This window comes from Silurus aristotelis (genome assembly GCF_946808225.1).
Source record: "Silurus aristotelis genome assembly, chromosome: 28".
NCBI lineage: Eukaryota > Metazoa > Chordata > Actinopteri > Siluriformes > Siluridae > Silurus > Silurus aristotelis.
In genome coordinates, this window is record NC_139601.1 from 5,705,458 (window position 1) to 5,728,085 (window position 22,628).

The 22,628-nt window shown below is 41.0% G+C and overlaps 1 protein-coding gene across 4 annotated transcripts in view; it reads left to right on the top strand.

The window, feature by feature from the left end:
• kif21b (kinesin family member 21B) overlaps positions 1–22,628 on the top strand; it is a 57,623-nt gene that overhangs the window by 20,812 nt on the left and 14,183 nt on the right. For 2 of the 4 annotated variants that reach the window (XM_083533560.1, XM_083533562.1), the window contains exons 2-27: positions 985–1,207; positions 2,556–2,738; positions 3,580–3,720; positions 4,319–4,453; positions 5,448–5,627; positions 6,048–6,163; positions 6,686–6,881; positions 7,570–7,759; positions 7,842–7,905; positions 8,017–8,232; positions 10,242–10,356; positions 10,453–10,591; positions 10,683–10,871; positions 10,956–11,155; positions 11,263–11,370; positions 11,597–11,904; positions 12,151–12,304; positions 12,436–12,639; positions 13,066–13,167; positions 13,363–13,528; positions 13,735–13,795; positions 13,896–13,944; positions 14,140–14,345; positions 14,485–14,559; positions 16,476–16,589; positions 19,875–19,913. In XM_083533560.1, the coding sequence (XP_083389686.1) occupies positions 985–1,207; positions 2,556–2,738; positions 3,580–3,720; positions 4,319–4,453; positions 5,448–5,627; positions 6,048–6,163; positions 6,686–6,881; positions 7,570–7,759; positions 7,842–7,905; positions 8,017–8,232; positions 10,242–10,356; positions 10,453–10,591; positions 10,683–10,871; positions 10,956–11,155; positions 11,263–11,370; positions 11,597–11,904; positions 12,151–12,304; positions 12,436–12,639; positions 13,066–13,167; positions 13,363–13,528; positions 13,735–13,795; positions 13,896–13,944; positions 14,140–14,345; positions 14,485–14,559; positions 16,476–16,589; positions 19,875–19,913 (3,873 nt within the window). The remainder of the gene's footprint in view (positions 1–984; positions 1,208–2,555; positions 2,739–3,579; positions 3,721–4,318; positions 4,454–5,447; positions 5,628–6,047; positions 6,164–6,685; positions 6,882–7,569; positions 7,760–7,841; positions 7,906–8,016; positions 8,233–10,241; positions 10,357–10,452; positions 10,592–10,682; positions 10,872–10,955; positions 11,156–11,262; positions 11,371–11,596; positions 11,905–12,150; positions 12,305–12,435; positions 12,640–13,065; positions 13,168–13,362; positions 13,529–13,734; positions 13,796–13,895; positions 13,945–14,139; positions 14,346–14,484; positions 14,560–16,475; positions 16,590–19,874; positions 19,914–22,628) is intronic. The other 2 variants (XM_083533561.1, XM_083533563.1) reach the window with 1 other exon arrangement.

The window sequence follows — 22,628 nt, forward strand, 5'->3', positions numbered from 1 at the left end:
GATCTGTGGGTCATCGAGCACAGAAAAAGCGAATAAGTGGAACTAATTTCCACACATGCTTGGTTAAAGTAAACAAATGGAAAATGTAAGCGAGGACATCTATTATGTACAGAACAGCTTCTTTTGTGAAATGGATGATCAAAGCATATGAGAATTAGAAATGCATGCACACCATGGTGGATGTATTTATAACATATAGACGAGAAATAACCTTTTACAATTCCGGATTTTTGTGCCATTTTAAAAAAATAGACTGGAACGAAGTTTTCCTGAAACCTAGCAGGCTCATTGAGCTGATACTGTTCTGACTAGTTAACATTGATGTACAAGTTTTATTGCTTTTTTTTTATCAGCTATTAAACACATTTCAGTCTGCTGAAGTGGGTGCACTAGGGGCAAGTGTCTTGCGTGTAACAGCAAGATTAAGGTTTTTTTTTTCTTTTTGTGGCACAATGTTGGGGGGGAATCGAGAGTCTGTGTGTGTTGGCTAGGAGGGGGCGGGTGCTCAGCTGGGTGCAGTAGGGGGATGGAGTTGTGAGTAAATCTGCTTTTGGCTTCATCATAGTAAGAAGCTTATACCACACAGCTGGGGGTTCTGGGACTCAACTTCTTCAAACCAATCCAAAAATAATTAAACGCTTATTATAGATCACCTAATCATATCAGCAGTTTCGTGCAAAGTGATTTATTCCTGACTTTGAGCACGTGATTGTTGAGGTTAATTAAGAAATGTGTAAATAAAATCGGCTAATGGAAATGGACTTCAAGTTTAATTCCATTAATTGTGCTTATGGAATCTCAGCCATTGATTAACCTAATGATCTCTTTAGGCTTTTTGCTGATTGTTTGATCGAATGATCTACATTTCTCTTACGCCCTTGCCGCCGATCGTGCAAAGGTTACATAGATTAGTCAACTACATTCACTAGTCGATGAATCACATGTGTAATGTGTAATCGTTGTACATGTTCGTGTTCCCGGCAGGATTCGTCCTCAAATGGCGAAGGAGAAGATCGAGGGCTGCCACGTCTGCACCTCCGTAACCCCCGGCGAGCCCCAGGTGCTGCTGGGTAAAGACAAAGCCTTCACATACGACTTTGTATTCGACATAGACGTCCATCAGCAGACAGTCTACAGTGCCTGCGTCCACAAGCTTATCGAGGGTTGCTTTGAGGGATACAATGCTACAGTATTCGCCTACGGACAGGTAATGTTTGCAAAACACACGCGAAGCAGAAATTAAATGACCTTAAAATTTCTGCTTTTTCCGTAAAATCTTTTTTTTTTTTTTTTAAAGGCCATGGGTATTTAAATCCGTTTTCTCCGCTGAATATTTGTCCCCATTTTCCGTGCTTACTACTTGCCTTTTGCTGCACTAGACTCCTATTTCTCCAGCAAGTAAGGCTGAAGTACTGTAAAAGCTGTGCAGACTTCATGGCCGATCTCATTAAAAGGTCAATATGATGTGACAGCTTTGCTGAGTGCCATTGTATGTAGACCAGGCCTTTCAGGGTAGTTCATCACACACTCCACTTTACCACTACAGTCTCAACTCAATAGAGGAGGGGGAAAAAATCTGTGTGCATACTGGAGAAGATGTTAATTTGTTCTGCTTTTTTTTTTTAGTTATTGAACATACTTGGGAAATGAGCAAAAATGGAGAGTATATTAGAGAGTGCGATCTTTAAATCACCAGCGTGTTTTTGTATGTGATTGTATTGTGTAAAATCATATGTGACTCATTGTCACTGTTTTGATCTGTACTCTATTACCCATTGTTAAATTGTTAAATATAACAATAAGACCGTGTGCTTTTGTGTAAAAACTATGCTGCAGATAATAATAGTATTCGAATTTGTATTGTTGATTAAAGAGAAGTCGTACTAAACTAACATTTAGGCTTTTTTTATCTGGAATATATATAATATAATATATAGACAAAGGTATTGGGACACTTGACTTTTCCAGCCATATGTGTTTCTTACCCAAGCTGTTCCTATAAAACAGGAGGCACGCAAATGTATAGGACGTCTTTGGATGTGGATTTTTTTCCTTCACTGTAACTAGAAAACCTGAACCTGTTCCAGCATCATATTGCCCCTGTGCACAAAGCCAGCTCTATGAATATATGGTTTACATGGGTTCAAGTGGAAGATCTTGGGTGGCCTGCAATACAACACCTTCAGGATGAATCGGAACACCGACTGCACCCCAGACCTCCTCACCCTAATTCATTACCTGATTTACTGTGGCTGAATGAGCACAAATCTCCAGAAGAACACTCCAAAATCTAAACATCTTCCCATTAGAGTGGGGGTTATTATAACCGCAAATGGGAACTAAATGCAGAATGCGATTTTTCAAAAAGCACATTTGAATCTTATCAGGTGTCCATAAACCTTTGTTCATATTGTGTACAAATTATTGAGAAAAAGTTAATCAAACGATCTCTGATATAGAATCTCCCAAATACATGCTGTTTGTTATATTGTGCCTTTGTTGACATTTGTGTGAATTATAATTTTTTTTGTTTGTCTGTGTTTCCATGGTGGCAGACGGGTTCAGGGAAGACGTACACCATGGGCACGGGCTTCGATATGGCTGTGAGTGAGGATGAACAGGGGATCATCCCAAGGGCTGTGCGTCAACTCTTCCAGGGCATTCAGAGACGGCAAACGGAGGCCCAAGAGAACGGCACACACCCTCCCGAGTTTAAAGTCAGCGCCCAGTTTCTAGAGGTATGACATTCACTTAATGACCTGTGCCTTAATGTTTTGTGTCGTAATGTATCTGTTGTTGGGTATTTATTATTCTCTGGAGTTGGATTGGGTCATGATTCTGTTTTGATGTCATTAAGTATAGGTGTATAACAAAACAGTTACGGCTTCGCTGGTGTTTTAATTGGCACAGAGGGAAATCCCATCATCTATGGAGGAAGGAGCATGTTGAAAAGGAGCCAGACAGGCTGAGATAGTAATTGAAAAGGATCGAAAGAGATACAGAAAACCTGATGACAGTCTAAGTGAAAGCCCAGGGAGGTCTGTCATCGACCAGACAGAGCACACACACACACACACACACACACACACACACACACACACACAATGAAGCTTGGGTAATCAGTTTAAACCGTCGTGTTTGTGTTTTAACCCTGCAGCTGAGTTTGATCTGGTGCGGGCAGCTCTCCTCTCCCCGGGTGTCTGTCTCAGCAAATTGTTGAGGGGATTTTTCAAAAGCATCTCTGTTGCTGTAAATGAATGGAGCTGTCCCTAGGGCTGGTATTATGGCCCCTTATGCTATTAGAGGACCCCCCTTTTGCTCTCTATCTCTTGTTTCCTAGTATGCAATCACGTTACTTTTTTCTTTTCTTTTTTTTATCACTCACAGGATTCAAACCTATTTTCTTGCAATCTTCTTTCTGTTTTTTTCTCTTTTCATTGGGTCTATGCAGGTCAGAGTCATCAGCATTTATCATGATCAGGTTTCACTTACTGATTGCTCGGTAAAGGTAGTCACTGACCTTTTGAATATTAACCTTTTGGTCAGTAGTGGATCATAGTGCGTGTGTTTGCCTTGCAGCTTTATAACGAGGAGATCCTGGACCTGTTTGACAGTACCCGCGATTCTGGCAGGAAGTCCAACATAAAGATCCACGAAGACAGCAGCGGAGGCATCTACACATCAGGAGTGACCTCGCGTCTGGTCAGCTCAGAGAAAGAGGTCTGATAACTTTTGCGTCAAACCTTACGGTTTTCTTTAAATGTGGGAATTATTGAAGTTAAGCAGTGAGTTTGACATTAATGAGCAGGATCTGAAAGGATTCTGTATTTGTACTAAGAAAAACCACACGACAGGAACCACATCCCTGTTTTGCTTTTACAACACAATGCAGACAATATGTGACAATACGTCTTGGGTGCAGTCTGTGTTTGAGTTCATCCCATTGGTGTTCGCTAGGCTTGAGGTTGGAGCTCTAAAGTAGACCACACAAGATCTTCCACTCCCACCAATGTATAACATATCTTAATAGAGCTAGCTTTGTTTACTGTTAAAAAGCGCTATATAAATAAATATGAACTAAAAAGCAAAGCATTATGTACATAGGCAGATGCTTGTATGACAAGCTTATTAGTTCATTATCTGCACAGAAAGTACCTACTCTGGAGAAGAATGAAGCTGCTTTGGTTGTGCCACTTGAAATATTCCTATATTCCTATCAGTTTCAAAAATGGACCAGGATTTCTGTAAAGGGGAATGTGATGGAAATCTTTGTTTAGCTAACATATCATTCAGAATTCTCTTGTTGTGTACCTCTCAGCTCCTCCAGTGTCTGAAACTTGGTGCTCTGTCCCGTACCACGGCCAGCACTCAGATGAATGCCCAGAGCTCCCGTTCTCATGCCATCTTCACCATCTACCTGTGCCAGATGAGAGTGTGTCCTCAAACCCAGTTGGTATGAACCAATATATTAATTACTTTAGGAATAACCCACAACAGGACCACCCTAAAGTTCATTCTGTATAATTGATTGTCCTGAAATGAAAGTTTGTAGACACCTGAACATAAGATTTGTGTGTTTTTTTTAACATCCCATACAATATTTATTCTGCGTATGCAGTTATAATAACCTCCACTGTTCTGAGATGATGTTCCACTAGATTGTGCAGTGTGCATTTGGAGATTTGTGATTCAGTCACAAGCTGTAGATTAGGTGAGGAGGCCTGGGGTGCAGTCAGCATAAATACACTTTTAAAAGGTGATCAATAGGGTTAGGGTCAGAGCTCTATAGCAGGCCACTCAAGATCTTCCTCTCCAACCCATGTAAACCTTCATAGAGCTGGCTTTGTGCACAGCGGCATTGTCATGCTGGAACATGTTCAGGTCTCCTAGTTCAAGTAAAGGAAAAAAGTTAATGCTACCACATCTAAAGACGTCCTAAACAATTGTTTGCCACCTATTTTGTGGTGACCGTTTGGGGAAGAGTAATGCATGACGGGTGTCCTAATACTTTTGCTTATATAGTCTGTATGCGTATGAACCACGAAAACACAAAGCCATTTCCCCTGAACACCTTCATGTGTCAGAAAAAGTGCTGGAGACTCCGTCCAAAAATAATCATATCAGCGTTTTTTTTTTGTCCAATTTTATAGTGTTATCTCCATGAAAGTGGTTTTGTAAGTTACAATAAACAATAAAGTATATTAAAAAGCACATTTACATAAAACTGGAAATACCATCAGATCTAAAGTTATAAACATTAATCCACACCTTCTGGCCAATCCGATTTGAGAATAAAGCTGTGGCAAAATATTTATTAAGATATTATTGGATATAAAGAGAATAACAAAGATCTCATATAAAAAGGAGATTGTTATCTGTTTTTACTGATAGCACTTCAAATAAACAGATGAAAAGTGTTCTTTATGCTTCTTTGTCTTTATTTAAAGGCGAACGGCTCTGTGAGTGCAGAAGTAAACGGTGTAGGCGACGGCACCATGTCCCAGGCCGAGTACGAAACCCTCACTGCCAAGTTTCACTTTGTGGATCTGGCCGGGTCGGAGCGGCTGAAACGCACAGGAGCCACGGGCGAGCGGGCACGAGAGGGCATTTCCATTAACTGCGGCCTGGTAAAACACTTTTATATCGTTTTTTTTTTAAACTAGCTCCATCAATTTATGACTCGTATATAAAAAAACGTTTGCATCATCAGGGAATTTCATTCAGTTGGAATTAATTATGGCAGCTACGCAGCTTTCTGATGCAGTCAGCACTTTGTTGTGATGCGACAATACTTCGGTTCGCACCATGATCAATATGCTGGCTGTGTCGGGACAAGGGCGGGCACGCTGGAGGTAATTGAATTGAGAAAAAGCACTCTAAGATGAGCAATTTCTTTCGGTTTGGATCAGAGCCCGACATTATTGTTGCTGTAACTGAGTTAATCAGTATTAAATGGCACCCCTTTAAAAGAGTTTAATATTACTTACTAAACAGTGTGATGAAGTGTGACGAGGTGTGTGATGAAGTGTGTGTGTATTTGTGTGCAGTTGGCGCTGGGTAATGTGATCAGTGCGCTGGGAGATCAGAGTAAGAAGGCTGGTCATGTGCCTTACAGAGACTCCAAACTCACTCGGTTGTTGCAGGATTCGCTCGGGGGGAACAGGTAACACAAAGGCATTCATGTTTACTTCCAGAAACAACATGTACGATTAAGAAATCCGAGACATAAGTGTCCTCAGATGTTTGGCCAAAAACGCCAGTGAAAACAAGCACGCATTTTCCAAGATTTCATTTGTGACGCAGTGTTCTTGCACATGTACAGAGAACACATTGTTACTCTCCTACTCATTTGAAGGTTAATGCATGCATGCACGCATGCAGCAGTGTCCGTGTGTATGAACGTGTGTTTGTGTATGGGTGTGTGTGTGTGTGTGTGTGTGAAAGTATATGACACTATGGTCGATATTTCGCCCACAGTATGAGCAGACTGACCACACACATACACACCCATACGTGCACGCATAGACGTTTATGAGCTGAGATGCAAGAATAATTTCTGAATTATAGATGAGCGACTGAAAACACGGCCCACAAACACGGACAAGCGTACAAAATATTTGTGTTTCAAAATGGGTGTGGCCTAAATTGTAATTTTCCTTACAACTGTCTCACCTCTTGCCAATAGTCAGACAGTGATGATCGCATGCGTGAGCCCCTCGGACCGGGATTTCATGGAGACCCTAAACACGCTGAAGTACGCTAACAGGGCACGCAACATCAAAAACAAGGTGGTGGTTAACCAGGACAAAACCAGCCAGCAAATCAGCGCACTGCGGGCCGAGATCGCGCGTCTGCAGATGGAGCTCATGGAGTATAAAGCGGTGAGGAAACTTACGATGAAGGACACCTCAGTAAATGAACGATTTAAGTTGAGTCCCTGTAGATATTAAGTGTAGATTTTTGGGAAATAAACTAAAAGAACCACTAAGGTGAGAAGAACTACTTAGCGCCACCTTGTGGCGCATGTGCCCTAATTAAGGAATAAAAACATGACAGCGTTTCCTGTTATAAGGACCTATTTTGTCCATTTAACTGTTGTTGAATGTCAGTTTGTGTTGTCACTTCCATGGTAACATAAAAAAATATAGCTGTTCCCTCACCACCCTCTTTCTTTTTTATGTCTTGAGGTTTATGAGACAGTGCAGTGTATTATGTTACTCATAAACACAAAGTCCACTGTCCTAAAGATTATGCTTGGGGTGCAAAACTGAAAGGAACATCGTGCGGAAAAAAATGAGAAGGATGTGGGTTTTTAGGATCTCACTTAACTGTCAGCTCAGTGATGCATAGCGGTAACTGAACAGCGCTATGATGTTGGTGGTTAGCGGTGAGCGTCAGTAGTGTTGAGAAACAGGAGCTCAGTGAGGGGATTAACCTCAGTGAAACAGTACTAACTCATGAATAAAGAATGACCGAAAGCAATCAATGAAGATACTTCAGAGCGACTTTCTCTCTATCATTAATCACAATTTACTTCCTTTCTGTTTGTTCGTCACTACCCCTACACAGGGAAAGCGTGTGGCCGGAGAGGACGGCTCAGAAGGCTTTAGTGACCTGTTCCAGGAGAACTCCATGCTCCAGAGGGAAAACGACACCCTGCGCATGCGCGTGAAGGCAATGCAGGAGACAATCGACCATCTCAACGCTCGAGTCACTCAACTCCTGACCAACGAGATCAACCTGCTGCTTACCAAGACAGGTACATGATGCAACTACGCATGATTTCTTCAAGCTGTTTCACCTTGTTATAAACGTAGCTCACGCTCTTCCACTTGCATCAGGGGAATCTAACGAGGAGATTGGGAATCTGATCCAAAACTACATCAGAGAGATTGAAGAACTCAGGTGAGATACAGTAGTTTTGTAGCTTATGTAAACTATGATCATTTTACAAACAGTTTTGTCCAAAAACATCTCGCTGTCGATGGGATGTAAATGTCGTTCGGTCTTTCTCAGGTCTAAGTTGTTGGAGAGCGAGGCCATGAACGAGTCTTTGAGACGCAGCGTGTCTCGTCTCTCCTCTCGCTCTCCTTATCCTGCACCTTCACCCGGACACCCCCTGGGCTCCTCCCCGTCCGTTTCCATGGAGGCCGAGATAACGGACGTGCTTCGGCGAGCCAAGCTGGACATCGAGAGGCTGAAGAAGAAGGAGAGGAATCAGAGGCGAAAGAGGTGAGAAACAGTAACTATAAATGTCCATGCAACTGGATACGGCACACGTTCACAACAAAACTTTACTATGCGAATGCCTGTGAACTGAATATTTAATAAAATCGCTTGCAATATTTAAGTTTAAGTTGAAATACACCCTGGATCAGTTCCTTGCAGGGCATGTACACACATTTACTACATCTGGAAGTAAATGGCATCTAGGAGTCATTTGGTTTAGTCAAATCCTCTATTAGATGTTTTCGGCTGGTTGGAAACTCCACATGGACATCAGTTCAGCAGTTCAACTGGGGACCCTAGAGCCATATATTCCTGCTTTGCTTTCGCAGAATACAAATTAGCCCCAAGGCCAAGAATTTACCCGTGATAAATGAATGAATCAATTTTACTTGGTAATTCTTTTACCGCTCGTAGCAAAACTAGAAGCCATAACTCTTTAAAGAAGCAGTTGGTGTGTGTTGGAATGAACTATAACACATCCAGCTATAAACCATGCTGATATCAGATTTATCTGACAGGCTTGTGTGCAGATTATTCTAAACATCCGTGTCTCTGAATAATGCAGAGGACAACAGTCTGGCACAGATATGAATCCTCCTCCGTAAATCTCTCGGTGTAATAGGGAAGGGTAGGAGAGCTCACTGCAGTGGAGGAGTCTAATTTGGCTGTAATGAGAAAGAGGCTTCAGGTAATAGCTGAGCTCTTTGATCCTCAGTGTTCTTGCTGGTGTTATGAGACAGGGAGAGGATGACTCAGACTGATCAAGTGCAGAAGCAGCAGCTAATCTCTCCTTTCATTGGTCTGTCCTTATTCAAATCATTGTTAGACAACTTCTTGACTGGTCTAGAGTCATAAACCGGTTCTAACTTGAGCTTTATGGACGAGGACATTTTTTAATTTGGGTCCTAGGCTCCGTAGTGCTAGTTTGAATAATTCAGTGGACTTGTATATATTTGTGTGTATATATATATATGTTCTATAACCTTAACCGTATGCTTAACCTGTTGCTTGTATGAGAGTGTTAAATCCATGCTACTGGTGTTTGGCAGTGGTTTCCTTTTTGATTTATGGTCCTATGGTTGGCATTTGTATCTCGTGTCGAGAATAAACACTCTTGTACATGATTATTGTTCTGGGATAATAAGTAATGACTAAGATGTTCCTTCAGATTATTCCACACTTACCTTAATGAATGACATGTCAGATTTTTTATCCATTTATTGTTACATGAACAATGTGAAATGTTTGAAAGACAATTTAGGTTCTTTTCTAACTTCTGTTATAACTGCTGGAGAGTAAGGCCAAGAATACACAGTTTGTCATGTTTAAGTCTTGACGACTTTCATGTGATGGAAAACTTGCTGACACTCTTTCCATTAATGTTAACGTACACATGAAGGTGGTATCAAAAGGTTTCGAGACTATCTCTGTTTACAAGAAAGTATTTTATTTATCTAAGTTTACACACCATCAAAATAGTCCCCTATCACAGCATTACAGCACTCTCAGAGTTCCTGCCACTTCTGGGATGTGTGTTGGGAGTCTTCTTTTCGAAGTGTGTCAAAAACCTTCTGCTGTTCGCACAGGATCTACGCAATGGTGCCAAACCGGCGACCTTTGAGCTTGATCTTCGGGAGAGCTGGAAGTCCACAGGAGACATATCTGGCGAGTAGGATGCGTGCGAAAGTGAGATCGTGTTGTTTCCAGCGAGAAACTTGGTGACAGGGTGTTTTAACTTGCTGTCAATGATGAAATCACAGACAGGGTAACACGTGGTTAGAATAGCACCAGTTACACAGCTCCCGATGTACACAGGAGGATATCTTTTGGCACACTGACTTATGAAGGTTGGTGCTCCCTGCGATTGTGCATACACCTCTTGTGCTGCCGTCACAAAACTAGTCTTGGCCCTTTTTCAAGAATCATTGTTGGCCTAATTTTAGAGCTGCTGTTCTCAAGCGTTATTGAACACCTTCTGATCAGAGTAAGAGTGCTGTGTCATTATTTTTTAGTCCTGAAAGGGAGAAAGGCTTGAAGAAACGAGCAAAGCTCCAGGCTCAGGAGAACGGGCAGAGCTGTGAGAGCAGAGAGAACGGAGACGGCGATTCGGATAACGAGCCAGGAGAGGTCAGAGAACATTTCTTAAGATTCCTTAAGAGTTAAAATACAGAAAAAGCAGCATGTAATAATGTCACTGTGGATTCATTTTCTGTCTCTATTCAGGAGGGAATGTACCCTCTGCCTGAAGAGGAAAGTGGTTGTGAGGAGGATGAGGAGGATGAGGAAGAGGAGATCAGGGAGGAAGAAGAATTTGACAGCGATGAGAGCCTGGTGGACTCCGATTCAGACTCTGATGAAAAAGGTTTGCAGGGTTGCTTTATATATCAGATATCTTTTTTTTTTTTTTTTTTGGAAAGGGATTTAGATTCACATTAGTTTTTCTTTTATTTCAGCAAACCTCCAAGCCGACCTGGCAGACCTGACATGTGAGATCGAGATCAAGCAGAAGCTAATCGATGAGCTGGAAAACAGTCAGCGGCGGCTGCTGACACTAAAACTCCAATACGAGGAGAAGCTCATCATGCTGCAGAACAAGATTCGGGATACACAGCTGGAGAGAGACCGCGTACTTCAGAACCTCAGTGAGTCTTTGCCACATAGTGTTTTTATATTGATTAGAGTAACCACATGGCCTATTAATCACACACTGAATTTGATGCTAACAGTGTCTATGGAGAACTACACCGAGGAAAAGGCTAACAGGGTAAAGGCAGAGTATGAGAAGCGTCTGAAGGAGATGAACAGGGATCTGATGAAGCTGCAGGCGGCGCAAAAGGAGCACGCTCGCCTGCTGAAGAACCAGGGCCGATATGAAAGAGAGCTCAAGAAGCTTCAGGCTGAAGTGACGGAGATGAAGAAAGCCAAGGTAGGATTGAAGTAGAATATAGAGAAATGCTGCCACCTAGAGGGAAAGACTAGTCAGTTATATGGTAGTATCAGTTGTCACTGTGCCGTTTGTTCCTTCCTCTGTAGGTGGCATTGATGAAGCAGATGAAAGAGGAGCAGCAGAGGAGGAGGATGATCGAGGCCAAGAGGAACAGAGAGATCGCCCAGCTAAAAAAGGAACAGCGACGGCAAGAGGTTACACTGCATTGCATCATAACATTATCAGTCTTGCTCGTTTCTGTTTTACTGCATGCCTGTGTTGGATTTCTGCCAATCTCACTCACCTTTTCTCTTAAATGTTGCATATTACTCATTTATTTTCATTATATTTGATACTTGATGAAATTATTTAAAAGTTGCCCTTTAATAATTCAGTATAAGTATTTTTCATGCATTCTGACATTTCTCACCCTGCCTACAGTATCAGATCCGTTCTCTTGAGTCACAAAAGCGGCAGCAGGAGATCGTCCTCAGGAGAAAGACTCAGGAAGTGACGGCTCTGCGTCGTATGGCTAAACCCATGTCGGAGCGCGTGGGAGGGCGCGTTTCTCGTCGACCACCCAGCCTAGACTCCGGGGTCGAGCTTTCAGCCACCACCTCCATCACTACGTCATCAGAACCCGAGTCTAGCCGTTCTGTCTCCAGCATCGTCCGCCAGTGGAACAACAAGCTGAATGGCTACCTGGGAGAGAGCGAGGGATCTGGGGGAGGAATGTCCCGTCTGGCCAAGTCAGTGTCTTTTTCTTTTTTAATATACAGTAAATTCAGAAGAAGTGTACTTTTAGTGCGGCTTTTTCTAAAAAAATAAATAAATAAAAAAAAAATAATAAAAGATCAAATAATCAAACAAAGAACAAAGTACAAAGTTGAAAGTACTATGCTCAAGATATTTCATAGTGTATGTGTGTGTATATATATCTATAATATATACCAATGTTTTGTCTTGTATAAACCATCTTGGTCTTCATCTTCCAGTGGTAGGAAGAAGTTACAGAGAAAGGGTGTGAGCAGCAGCTTCTCGAAGACGGCACGGCAAAAATGGCAGGCTCTGGAGAGGAGGGTCATGGATATAGTGATGCAGAGGATGACCATTGCCAACGTAGAGGCCGACATGGACCGTCTCATAAAGGTAGTGTCTGCATGAATTTCTGATTTTCGTATTTTACAAACGAACATGCCGAAAATGTTTATTTATCTATCTCTCAAATATGCTATACATGTCGATTTAACATTATTTTTTTTAAATCGATTCTCTATCAGAAACGGGAGGAATTGTCCATGCAGCAGGAGGCGCTGTTGCGTAAGCGAGAAAAGCTCCTGACCGAAGGGCCTCGAGAAGAGGAGGACGAGCGAGTTGTTCAGGAGATGAATGATGAAATCGAAGTGCTCAATGCCAACATCGACTACATCAACGACAGCCTGTCAGACTGCCAGGCCACAATAGTACAGATTGAAGAGACCAAGGTTAGTGTCTGCTCAGAGATTATATAATATATGTTTTAACACAAAGTGAGCTTTATTAAGGATTTCTGAAAATATAACTAATATTTCTATAAATATAAATATAGTGTGGGATTTTTTTTATTTGGAAATGAAGTAAGAATGCAAATTTGGTAATATGTAAAAAAAAACCTAAACAAAACAAAACAAAACAAAAAAAAACAAAGAAAGAAGCTAACTCCTTATTTTAGTGCCTGGCAAAAAAAAAAAGAAAAGAAAAAAACATAATTTTCTCCTATTAAATGAAATTCTGTATTTACAAAAACTGTACCAAATACTAAGAAGTAAATAAGTATGATGTTGTATTACATACCGGTATTCCACAAAGGAAATACTGGAAATTTACAAAAATTGTTGTCTATGTCTAAAACTTAAAGTCCATTTCTATAGGATGAATTAGACTCACTGGACATGTCAGTGGTCATCAGTTCCTGCTCCCTAACCGAAGCTCGTCACCTTCTGGACCATTTTCTGAAGGCCTCCATTGATAAAGTGATTAAACTCCTCTTTTATTCCTTTCATTTTTCCACCAGAAGAAAGTTAAAATGCCTTAATGCACCCTGTGGCATTGAGTCACAGGGATTACACAGTTTGTACACCTTTGTGCTGTTGTTATACACAGATCAGGACACGTATATTAAATGTAATGAAATGCAGATCGTGCTGAGCGTTTATGTTTCTGTACAGAATTTACAGGTGGCTCAGAAAGAAGCCCAGATCAGGCTGCTCGAGGGACAGCTGCGACAGACAGACATGATTGGCTCTTCCCATAATCACATGATCCTAGATGCCTTGCGGGAGAAGGCAGAGTGTATCCCAGAGTTACATGCGCTCATTCACAATGTCCAACAGGGTGTGTACATTCAAACTGATACATATTGAAAGAAGGCAAAGTGGATTTGCTTTCTATTTGTTAGGAATAGAAAATTACTTTGGCATTTGCACGTAGACACAGAAACTTAACACATGCATAGCCATCACTCATCAAAAAATTATCCTCATTTTGAGATCTTTTTTTCACAATATGCAGATCTTTTTAATTCTGTTCATTTCTCACAGAAAATGGTTATGCTAGCACAGACGAGGAGGTGTCCGAGTTTAGCCAGGTCTCAGAAACAAGGTAATCTTCTGGCTATGACTAATGGATTTTTTTTATCTCTGATTGACCTTTGATTATTTTTATATATATTTCTTTATATATCTATTACCTTTTGTCCCAGTTACTCTCAAATGAAGTCCTCTGCAAGTCAGGATGATTTCAAGATCAAGGTACACACTCTCACTTCCATAAATCTGCAGTGCTTTTTTTTTTTTTTGTTATGACAGGTGATGTCCATTAGGTGGCAGTGCAGTATAAGTGAATGAATAAACGTTCCTTAGGCTCAGCTGACTCCAGTTCTTACAGTTTAATTCTTCATTAGAACATTCATTAAGAGTTTCATTATGATTCACACACCTCTACAGGCTGAGCCTCGCATCTCAGGTCAGATGAAGGCGGTATCAGCTGAATACCTGGGCCCCATTCTGGACTCCACCACCAAGAACATCACAAAGTCTCTGGCCTCACTGTCCGAGATTCAGGAGAACGGCTTGGGCTTTGTTCTACGCGAGACCTACTCCAGAGAAAGCGTGTCTCGGACGATCAACCTGCCGGTCCGAGGACACACGTTGTAAGTTATGAGATTTTAATGAAGTATATTGTGATTCGCAGCACTTCAGAATATAAGAAAGTGTTGTCATTTGTGCGTTTTGCTATTTAAATGGCTGTATAAGATTATAGCATTACTTCAATCCTGTGGTGTTGCTCAGTCCCAGACAGTCCAGAGGCTCAGATGCATCTCCATTTACCAGGCGGCCATCATATGATAGAAGCCAGTCGTACAGGTAACTAACACACATCAGTTGGCTGATAATGCACCACTTCTATTCTCTTACATATCATTGTAGATATTGGATCAATTGTACCTTTTTACTTTTTTTTTCTGGAACTAATCCCAAACGCTGCTTCTTGGGGTGAACAGTGCATGCTATGTAGAATCAAGACAGTCATTATGTGATATCCTGTGTAGAAAGCATATGCAGTCAATAAGGCATCATTTGGGTTTTGGCCTACTGTGCATTGGAGGAGTTCAAATTAAAAGAAAACAAAATCCTGCTGGAGGACACGTTGGAGATTGCGGATTGCTGCGTGATCAAATGAAAATGAATATCAGAAATAACTTGTTTATGTTTTAATATGATGACATTACAGCCAAGTTCTCACTCTCTATCACTGATGCAATATGAACACGTACTGCTAATGCCAGACTGTGTGTCTGAGCAAAAGTTAGAACGTGAGTGTATACATTTTGAGGTTCACTTAAATTTTAGGTTTATTAAAATTATAATTATGTAATAAAATGTGCAGTGCTTTTACTCTGATGGATCTGAGAGCTCCAGGGTATAATCTTATAAAAAAAAATGTAGTGATCAAGCAGAGAGTGTTAGGCATCGTATTCTATTCCTATTGTGTTATGTATATAAATACATGAATACATTTTACCTATCTACTAAATGTATTGGGACACCTGAAATATTTGAAGGCACACAATTGTATGGATGGATGTGGAATTATATAGAATTCTCCCTTCACTTGAACTAGGAGATCCAAACCTGTTCCAGAATGGGAATGCTCCTCTACAACAAAGCTACAAAGCTCTAATCTCAGACCAGTTAAAAACGTTTTGGGATGCTTTGGAACGCTGACTGTATCCCAGGCCTCCTTACCCTACATCAGAACCTGACTTTACTAATGCCCTTGTGGCTGAATGAGCACAAATCTCCACAAGCAACCTCCAAAATGTAGTGGAACATCTTTCCAGATAAGTGGAGGTTATTATCATTGCAGTTGGGGCATTAATTTGGAATAGAATGGGTAAAAAAAAAGAAGAAATAGCACATACCAATTATATGGTCAGGTGTCTCAATGTCTCTCAATATAGTCTGTCTGTCTGTCTGTCCTCAGAATAACTCTTCATAACTTCATAGTAAATTGGTGACTTAAATAAGCTAAAAGTGTGAATTTCTCAGACTAAAACTTTTTCATATTGTGCTGGATTGTTACATAATCTTTCTGTCACTCTGGTCTTATGAGTTCATTTACCAGTAAAGCCACGTATAAAAGGTGCCATTTTTTTCTTGTTGATTGTTTTGTGCTTTAATACGGCCTCCGGTATCTACCGATTCACATATGCTTGTTCATTATGTTGTGTTTTTATCATTTATAATTACTCCAACGAGCCCTGGCAAGCTGCCTCGGACAGTAATAAAGCATAAATGTAACCTTTTGTTTGTTATTTCCTGCCCAGTAGTAGGGACGTCAGTGTGTGAATGGTGCGAGTTGTGAGAGGGGTGTGTTTGTGTCCTAGATCAACAACGGCAATTTTCTGGACCTCGGAAACACAACGTGTTCCTGCTAAGAGCGCACAAAGTTTGAAAGAAAAACAGCGTCGTTTCTGTGTAAACGGTCGCTTAAACAGGACACTATCATTTCCAAGTCAGGAGACATTTCTCTTTTTTCAATTCGACACACTCCCAACTCATTAAAAAATTTTTCTGAATTTCTGGGCAGATTCATTTCCAGTGGCTTCCCACAGCCCATGTCCTGAGTAACAAACGATTACGTGATACTTTCCGTAGCTCTAGCAGTTACAGTCCATATACATCCATATTAATAGACCTTTCTCAAGTTTACCTGTCAGGATCCACTCATGTGTATTGTTACTATGGGACATTTACTTTACTCTGTTTGCACCTCTTAGACCTCCTGAGACCATCTACACACCTCCCTCATCCCCTCCTCTCCGTACCCGTAACGACCGCAACGTCTTCTCTCGCCTTACAAGCAACCAGAGCCAGGGTTCTGCGCTGGACAAGTGAGTAAACAGACACATTACATTAAAGCATGCTTCTGTGTTTGGTGTCAATTTTCGCTCTAAATCTTTCCATCCTCACGGTTTGTTACTGTACGATCGGGGAGGGAAAAGTATGGAGAGTTTAAGAAACGAGTTGCAGAACCATCCTTCACAGCTGCCAATTAGGCGAGGTACATTCGTAGCAGAGGAAATACGGCGAAGTTCATCCACAGCGCTTGAGAGTCCCCAATTATTAATGCTCCACGGCTCCTGTGGATGCTCATTATAGCATGGCGAGTGGGTAAATTAGCCCAGGATAACCAATTATACCCCCTTCTGAAGACGGCTCATCGTAGTCTTTTCCTTTCATAATCGAATCAGCAGCGCCTGAGATCACCATACACGACTAAAGGGGTCTTTTATGCGTTTCTCTCGTGCTATTTTCAGGCTATTGCATATTGAAAAAGGAGCAGCGAATCCACAGATTGTTGTAGCAGGCGGTGGCTTACTCTTGATGTTTCCGAAAAGTTATTGTCAAATGTATGTAATCGACGTCAGTGGTCAGTGGTCTTCTCAGTGATTTTTATTAGTGTAAAATACACCTGATTTTTCTTTCAATCCTTATAGGTTTAGCATCATTGCAGTTTGCCCACTGAGCTTCGAATTTCTTGTTTGATCCATCGTAAACGATTATAAAGAGTAGATTATTACGTGTGGTTGTTTCTTTTTCAATCGTGGTTAGTCCTAGCCACAGTGCTGGTGACGTCTTGAATCGAATGGGTCAGGACGATATGCATGTACTTGTACCTGTATGATAGACTTCATCTAAGCCTGATGGAACCTTGCAGTTTAACAGAGGATTGTGGAATCGTCGTGTGATTCTGTGTGATGTTTGTGTGACGTTTATGGAAGGGGTCTTCAGTGTCACTGATGTCTAGCAATGAATTTCAAGTTTAACACCACAGGAAGTAAATTTTACTTTACTACGTTTTTGTCCCATAAAATGTTTTTAAATTTTCTGTCTTATCAGCTTCAAGAGAGAAAAAAAACAGAGGCTGGCAAGGGAACATTTGTGTATGTGTGAATACAGATACTGCACATCCAATGTTCCTATAACCGGTTAAAATGCATCTCTGCTCTTTTGTAGAAGAGAATTGGAATCATTTGTGCTATGAGATATGTGCGATTATTGGAAAATAAGAAACTTCAGGAAAAAACTCTGCTTCAAGTTTTCTATAGCAGCATTCCATGCAAGTCGTTTATTTCTTACTACTCGTAATATCATGCGTCTTTGTGCTGGTGCGTTTTGTTGCTTTGTCTCACTCGACTCTCATTCAGCTGAATAGGAAGTGGAACAATCATGCGAATTTCAGACACGTTTCGGCTTTACCTGGAATCAGACATCGGATTCTTGACCGCTTCGCAACGCCTAGTTACAATCAGTGAAAGTCAAAGGGAACAGGAACAAGTCCTGTAAGAACACTTCACAGTTATTTATCTGGTACTTTGTGTGTATGCATGCCCGTCATGCTGATTAATGTTCACTGACTAATACTGATTAGCGGTGGTGTCCGAAAGTGGAAGATAGACATTTCATTAACCTACGGGTTCATTTAGCTTTTGTCCAGAGGTGACTGCCATTGTTTTGCTCCGGTTTTGAGAGATCACCCTGGGCGCTTGAACTTCCGCGCACGTAGATTCGCCATTTGATCGAGTTCGGCAGGGCAGACTCTTATCATACAGGCCACAATGCAATGACCCTTATCAGATCTTCTACAGAATAGGAGAATCTTAAGTTCTATGACAGCACTCTCTTTTCGACTGACTTAAAATTCAGGATGCGTGACCAGAGATATGTAAGTGGTATAAAACAGGAAGTGTGAACACGGTAAGATATTGTTGTTTGTCTTACCTGGTTTAACCATTGTGAAGCCGGTTTGGTGTTGCAGCTTGACCTGAGTAATGTATAATCGCATGATTCTCAGTGTCCCATTTATCACGAGTGATGGAAAATAATTGATTTGTAAAAATAAATAAAAAAAACACAAGAAATGTGGTGCTCCTGAAAATCCACCTTTGTTTGGAGACAAACATTTGTGTCATAGGAGATCCGAATTTATAAGAAGTGTAACTGTAAGTAAAATGACATTACACCAAATTGATACAATTGCAATGATGCCAATTTTATAGTTTTTATATATACAAAAGAAAGTAATGGCATGTAAAAAAAAAATAAAAGAGGAGATGATGTGTGCCCATGTGTGTGATCATTCGTTTGACAAATATTTCCATTTCCAGCTTTGGAAGTTTTGCCTTTTATAGAGTTTTGTTTTAGACATTACATCGTGTAAACCAGCTGCACTTTATAACCGATTGGCATTTATTAACATATGCAAATAAATCTGGAGAAAATCAACGTTACAGAATGTATTGTGAAATGACGACTGCTCACTTAACTCACACAACTTTTAACGAAACACTGCAAAATGAGGCCCTGTGTTTTGCATCTAGTGTCTTCGAGTTCATTGGTTTGCATCAATATTTAATGTTGACTGTTATTGCTGTGGCACCAGAATAAATCCTCGGAGCAGAACATGGTAAAGGTCTGCATCTTTTTCTTCTAATGGTCTTGACCAGGAAATGTTCTAATGCATTGCTCAGCTAATAGGTTATAAGTTCTTTACTCTGTCGCACTCTAAAGTGAAAACAAAAGCATCAGTTCAGTCACTTTCAATTTTGTTCTAGTAAAACATTTGCTCCGGTTTCTCACGGTCATTTTTTGTCTGGCGTGACTCTAGATCTCTTAGTGACACCTCAGGGCAAAGCTCTTTCCAGTGACTATTCAGTTTAAAATTGTTTCATCACCCAGTGTAACGTTTGTGCATAGTGCATAATGCATCTGTTCTCCTGCACGAAGCACTTCAAAAGTACCACTTGAAATTGAATCATAGTATAAAATGAGTTTTATTATAAAAGTAAACTGAAAACAAGCTTTCAAAGATTCGCAGTTGGATGCCAGAGCAAATGTTTATTTTAATACTGCAGCCAAGAGTGGGCTCCACTTCCACTTCCTGTGATGTCCAGTCGGATGTCATTTTTAACCCTTCCTGTTCAACTTTACATACTCTTTCCTGTTTAACTCCTCCCTCTATCTTCTCCTTCCCGCCCCTCCTCCTATCAGTCTATGCCTGTTTTTTGAGAGGCTTTCCTTCTTTCCATTAAAAAAAAAAAAAGAAATCCTCTTTCCCTTCTCTGTAACTGACTCCTCCCACCCTCCCCTAACCCTGCTGCTGTTCTGCCCTTTAGGTCTGATGACAGCGACTCCTCTCTCTCGGAGGTCCTCAGGTAGATTTCTCTGTCTGACTGTCTTCTGTTTTTTTTTCCTGTTGCCTGATTGGTCTGTCACAGACCATTTGTGTAAAGGGTGTGTCCACTGTGTGAGCATGCTGAATCCGCACTTTGTTTGACGCCCCCAATTTCTTTTTTTTTCCATTTCTGTTTTGTGTTTATTGTGAAGCCCAGCACTGAATGAACCTTATGCTCTGATTTTGGGAAACTTTTCAAACGAAAAAAATCCTTGTGTAAGAAGTTCTCAATTTTTTATTTTATTTTTTATCTCTCAGCTTCAGTTATAATGTTACTCATTGAATATACCTCATTATTTTAAATAACATACAATTGCTTTGAATTGACTTTGATCATTTGATCTGAAATTCATTAGTAAGAGGTAAGAACGATTATTTACCAGACATAACGCTGTGCTTATTCAACCCGTTTGCCAATTAAAGTGAGTTGACAGCATATTTAAGGCTTTTAACTCTACATATTAAAGTCTGATCATTTTCGCTGCACAAATTTGTTGGTTCTTTTAGTCTTTGTGGGCGAGACTTCGATAATTTGGCTCGTTCGAAGCCTGCAGTCTGCTCTAGTGTGCCATATAATTTACTTTACCTTATCTAATAAAGCCTGCAGCGCAATCTCTCAGCACCTTCATAGCCCTATTATCGCGACACCGTGATTGCATTTTTCTTGCTTCTGTCGAGAAGCTCTCGTTATCCCATTAGAAACTAATGGCACTGTGATGGAACGTGGGGCGCATGGAATAACCCCACAGTTAAACTTCATTTTTTTTCCCTCCACCAAAAACAACCTCGATCTAACTGTTTATTCTAAAACCGACACGTCAGAAAGATCTGCGTGTGTTTTAATTTGATTCTAGATCCCGAAAAAGCAGCAAATCCCATTACAGACAGCAGTCCGATAAGGTTCATTCACACCATGATTCCCTTCTCCCTCTGTTCATCCACTAAACATGTTGCCTCATCACATACTCACCTTCTTGTCTTCCCTGCTGTTGGATGAGACAGAATTTCTGTTTTCTGTTTCATTCCTAAATCCGAACGGTTTCATAACCATGAGCTCACTCTGCATCGATTTAAGTGCTGCATGAAGATTTGATTTAAGAAAATAATGTATGTGGCTTTTTTTGTTTTTTGTGATGTGCTGTGGGTTTGCTATATTATTTCCCAGGATTAGATTTTAGGATAAAAGTGCTTGCATGTGGAGGTTTTTATTGTGTGTGTTTTTTTTTGTTTTTTTGCAATGTGTGTGCCTGTTCAAGAGGATTCTAGCATTGGGCGTGACACGTTTGCTCAGCATGGCACTACACCTAGGCTTTGTGGGTGTGATCGAGCGAGTGTGATTTGGCGAATGGCGAGGGCTGAGAAGACGCCGCATGACTATATTACACTCCGATTCACTATCATTACTCACCTGCAGGGTCAAATTAGCTGATCAGCCATTACCATCCTACGTGTCTGTGCTGCCAAGTCAACACAAAACCTCAGACCATGTGTTTTCACAGATGCTTATTTCAGCATTTTCTCTCCAGCAGGAGCCTCATCGTTTAATATCAAGTGGGGCGTTTTATCACTGTACCATTGTACCGCTACTCGGGGTATTCCTGAGGTCATTCAATCAAAATTGCTTTAGTCTGTCGTTATGTAATTATACAATATAATTATGGTGGTGTCCAATGCAAAAAGAATTGCCTTTAAAGTAATCTCTCACCAACCACTTTAAATGAACACCTGCACCCTTCTTTATTCACGCAATTATAATATCATCGAAACATTTGGCAGCAGTACATAATATCATGCAAATACTGATCAAGAGCTACGGTTAAAGATCATATCAATTATCGAAATGAGAAGTAATTTGATCTCTGTGAATGTGCCATGATTGTTGGTGCCAGGTGTTTGGTTTGGTTTGGTAGTATTTTAGAAAATTGTGCACCAAAACACATCCAGTTCTGTGGTTGGAAATGCTTTGTTTATGAGAGAGACAAATGGCCATACTGGTTCGAGCTGGTTCTGAAAAGTTAAATTAACCTAAACCACTCATTACAACTGTGGTGAGCATAAAAGCATCTCGCAAGACGCATTCAGGTAGACATCGAGTTCCAGTCCTGATAGCTGAGAACAGGAATCTGAGGCTACATCTGTAGAACATTTACTGAGGCTCTTAACCTGCTGCTGCCCCATGATTGGCTGATTGAAATAATTGCAAAAAAAAAAAAAAAAGTGTATGATCCTCATCAGACAATTTGTTTCCACGATAGTTGCCACAAAAGTTTCCCAGCCTCCTCCCGCGGCCACCGTGTCCTCGTTTCTACTTTAATCAGCTCTTCTCCTGTCACCTCTGTCCAACTCATCCAGGATGGCGGCTCGGCCATTATTAGGAACACAGAGCAGCTAAGCCTTTACGTTCACTCACTAGAGACCAATTTTTTTCCCCGTGCTGAATCTCTCACTCCGTTTCCGTCTCACTCGGACGGCTTCCCAGAGACAGAGAATGGCCCGAGGCCAGACACACCGGGAATGCTGCCAACCTCGAGAGGAGATCCTCGTTATGTTGCAGAGTGGAGAGAAGGACTGTTAAGCTCTGCCAGGTTGCTCATGGGTTCCATAGAAGTATGTGGGCTAATTGGCTTAGAAAACTCTAGGAGGCGGGATGCGAAGCTTTCGGACCAGGAAAGGTTTGACAACAAAACTAAACTAT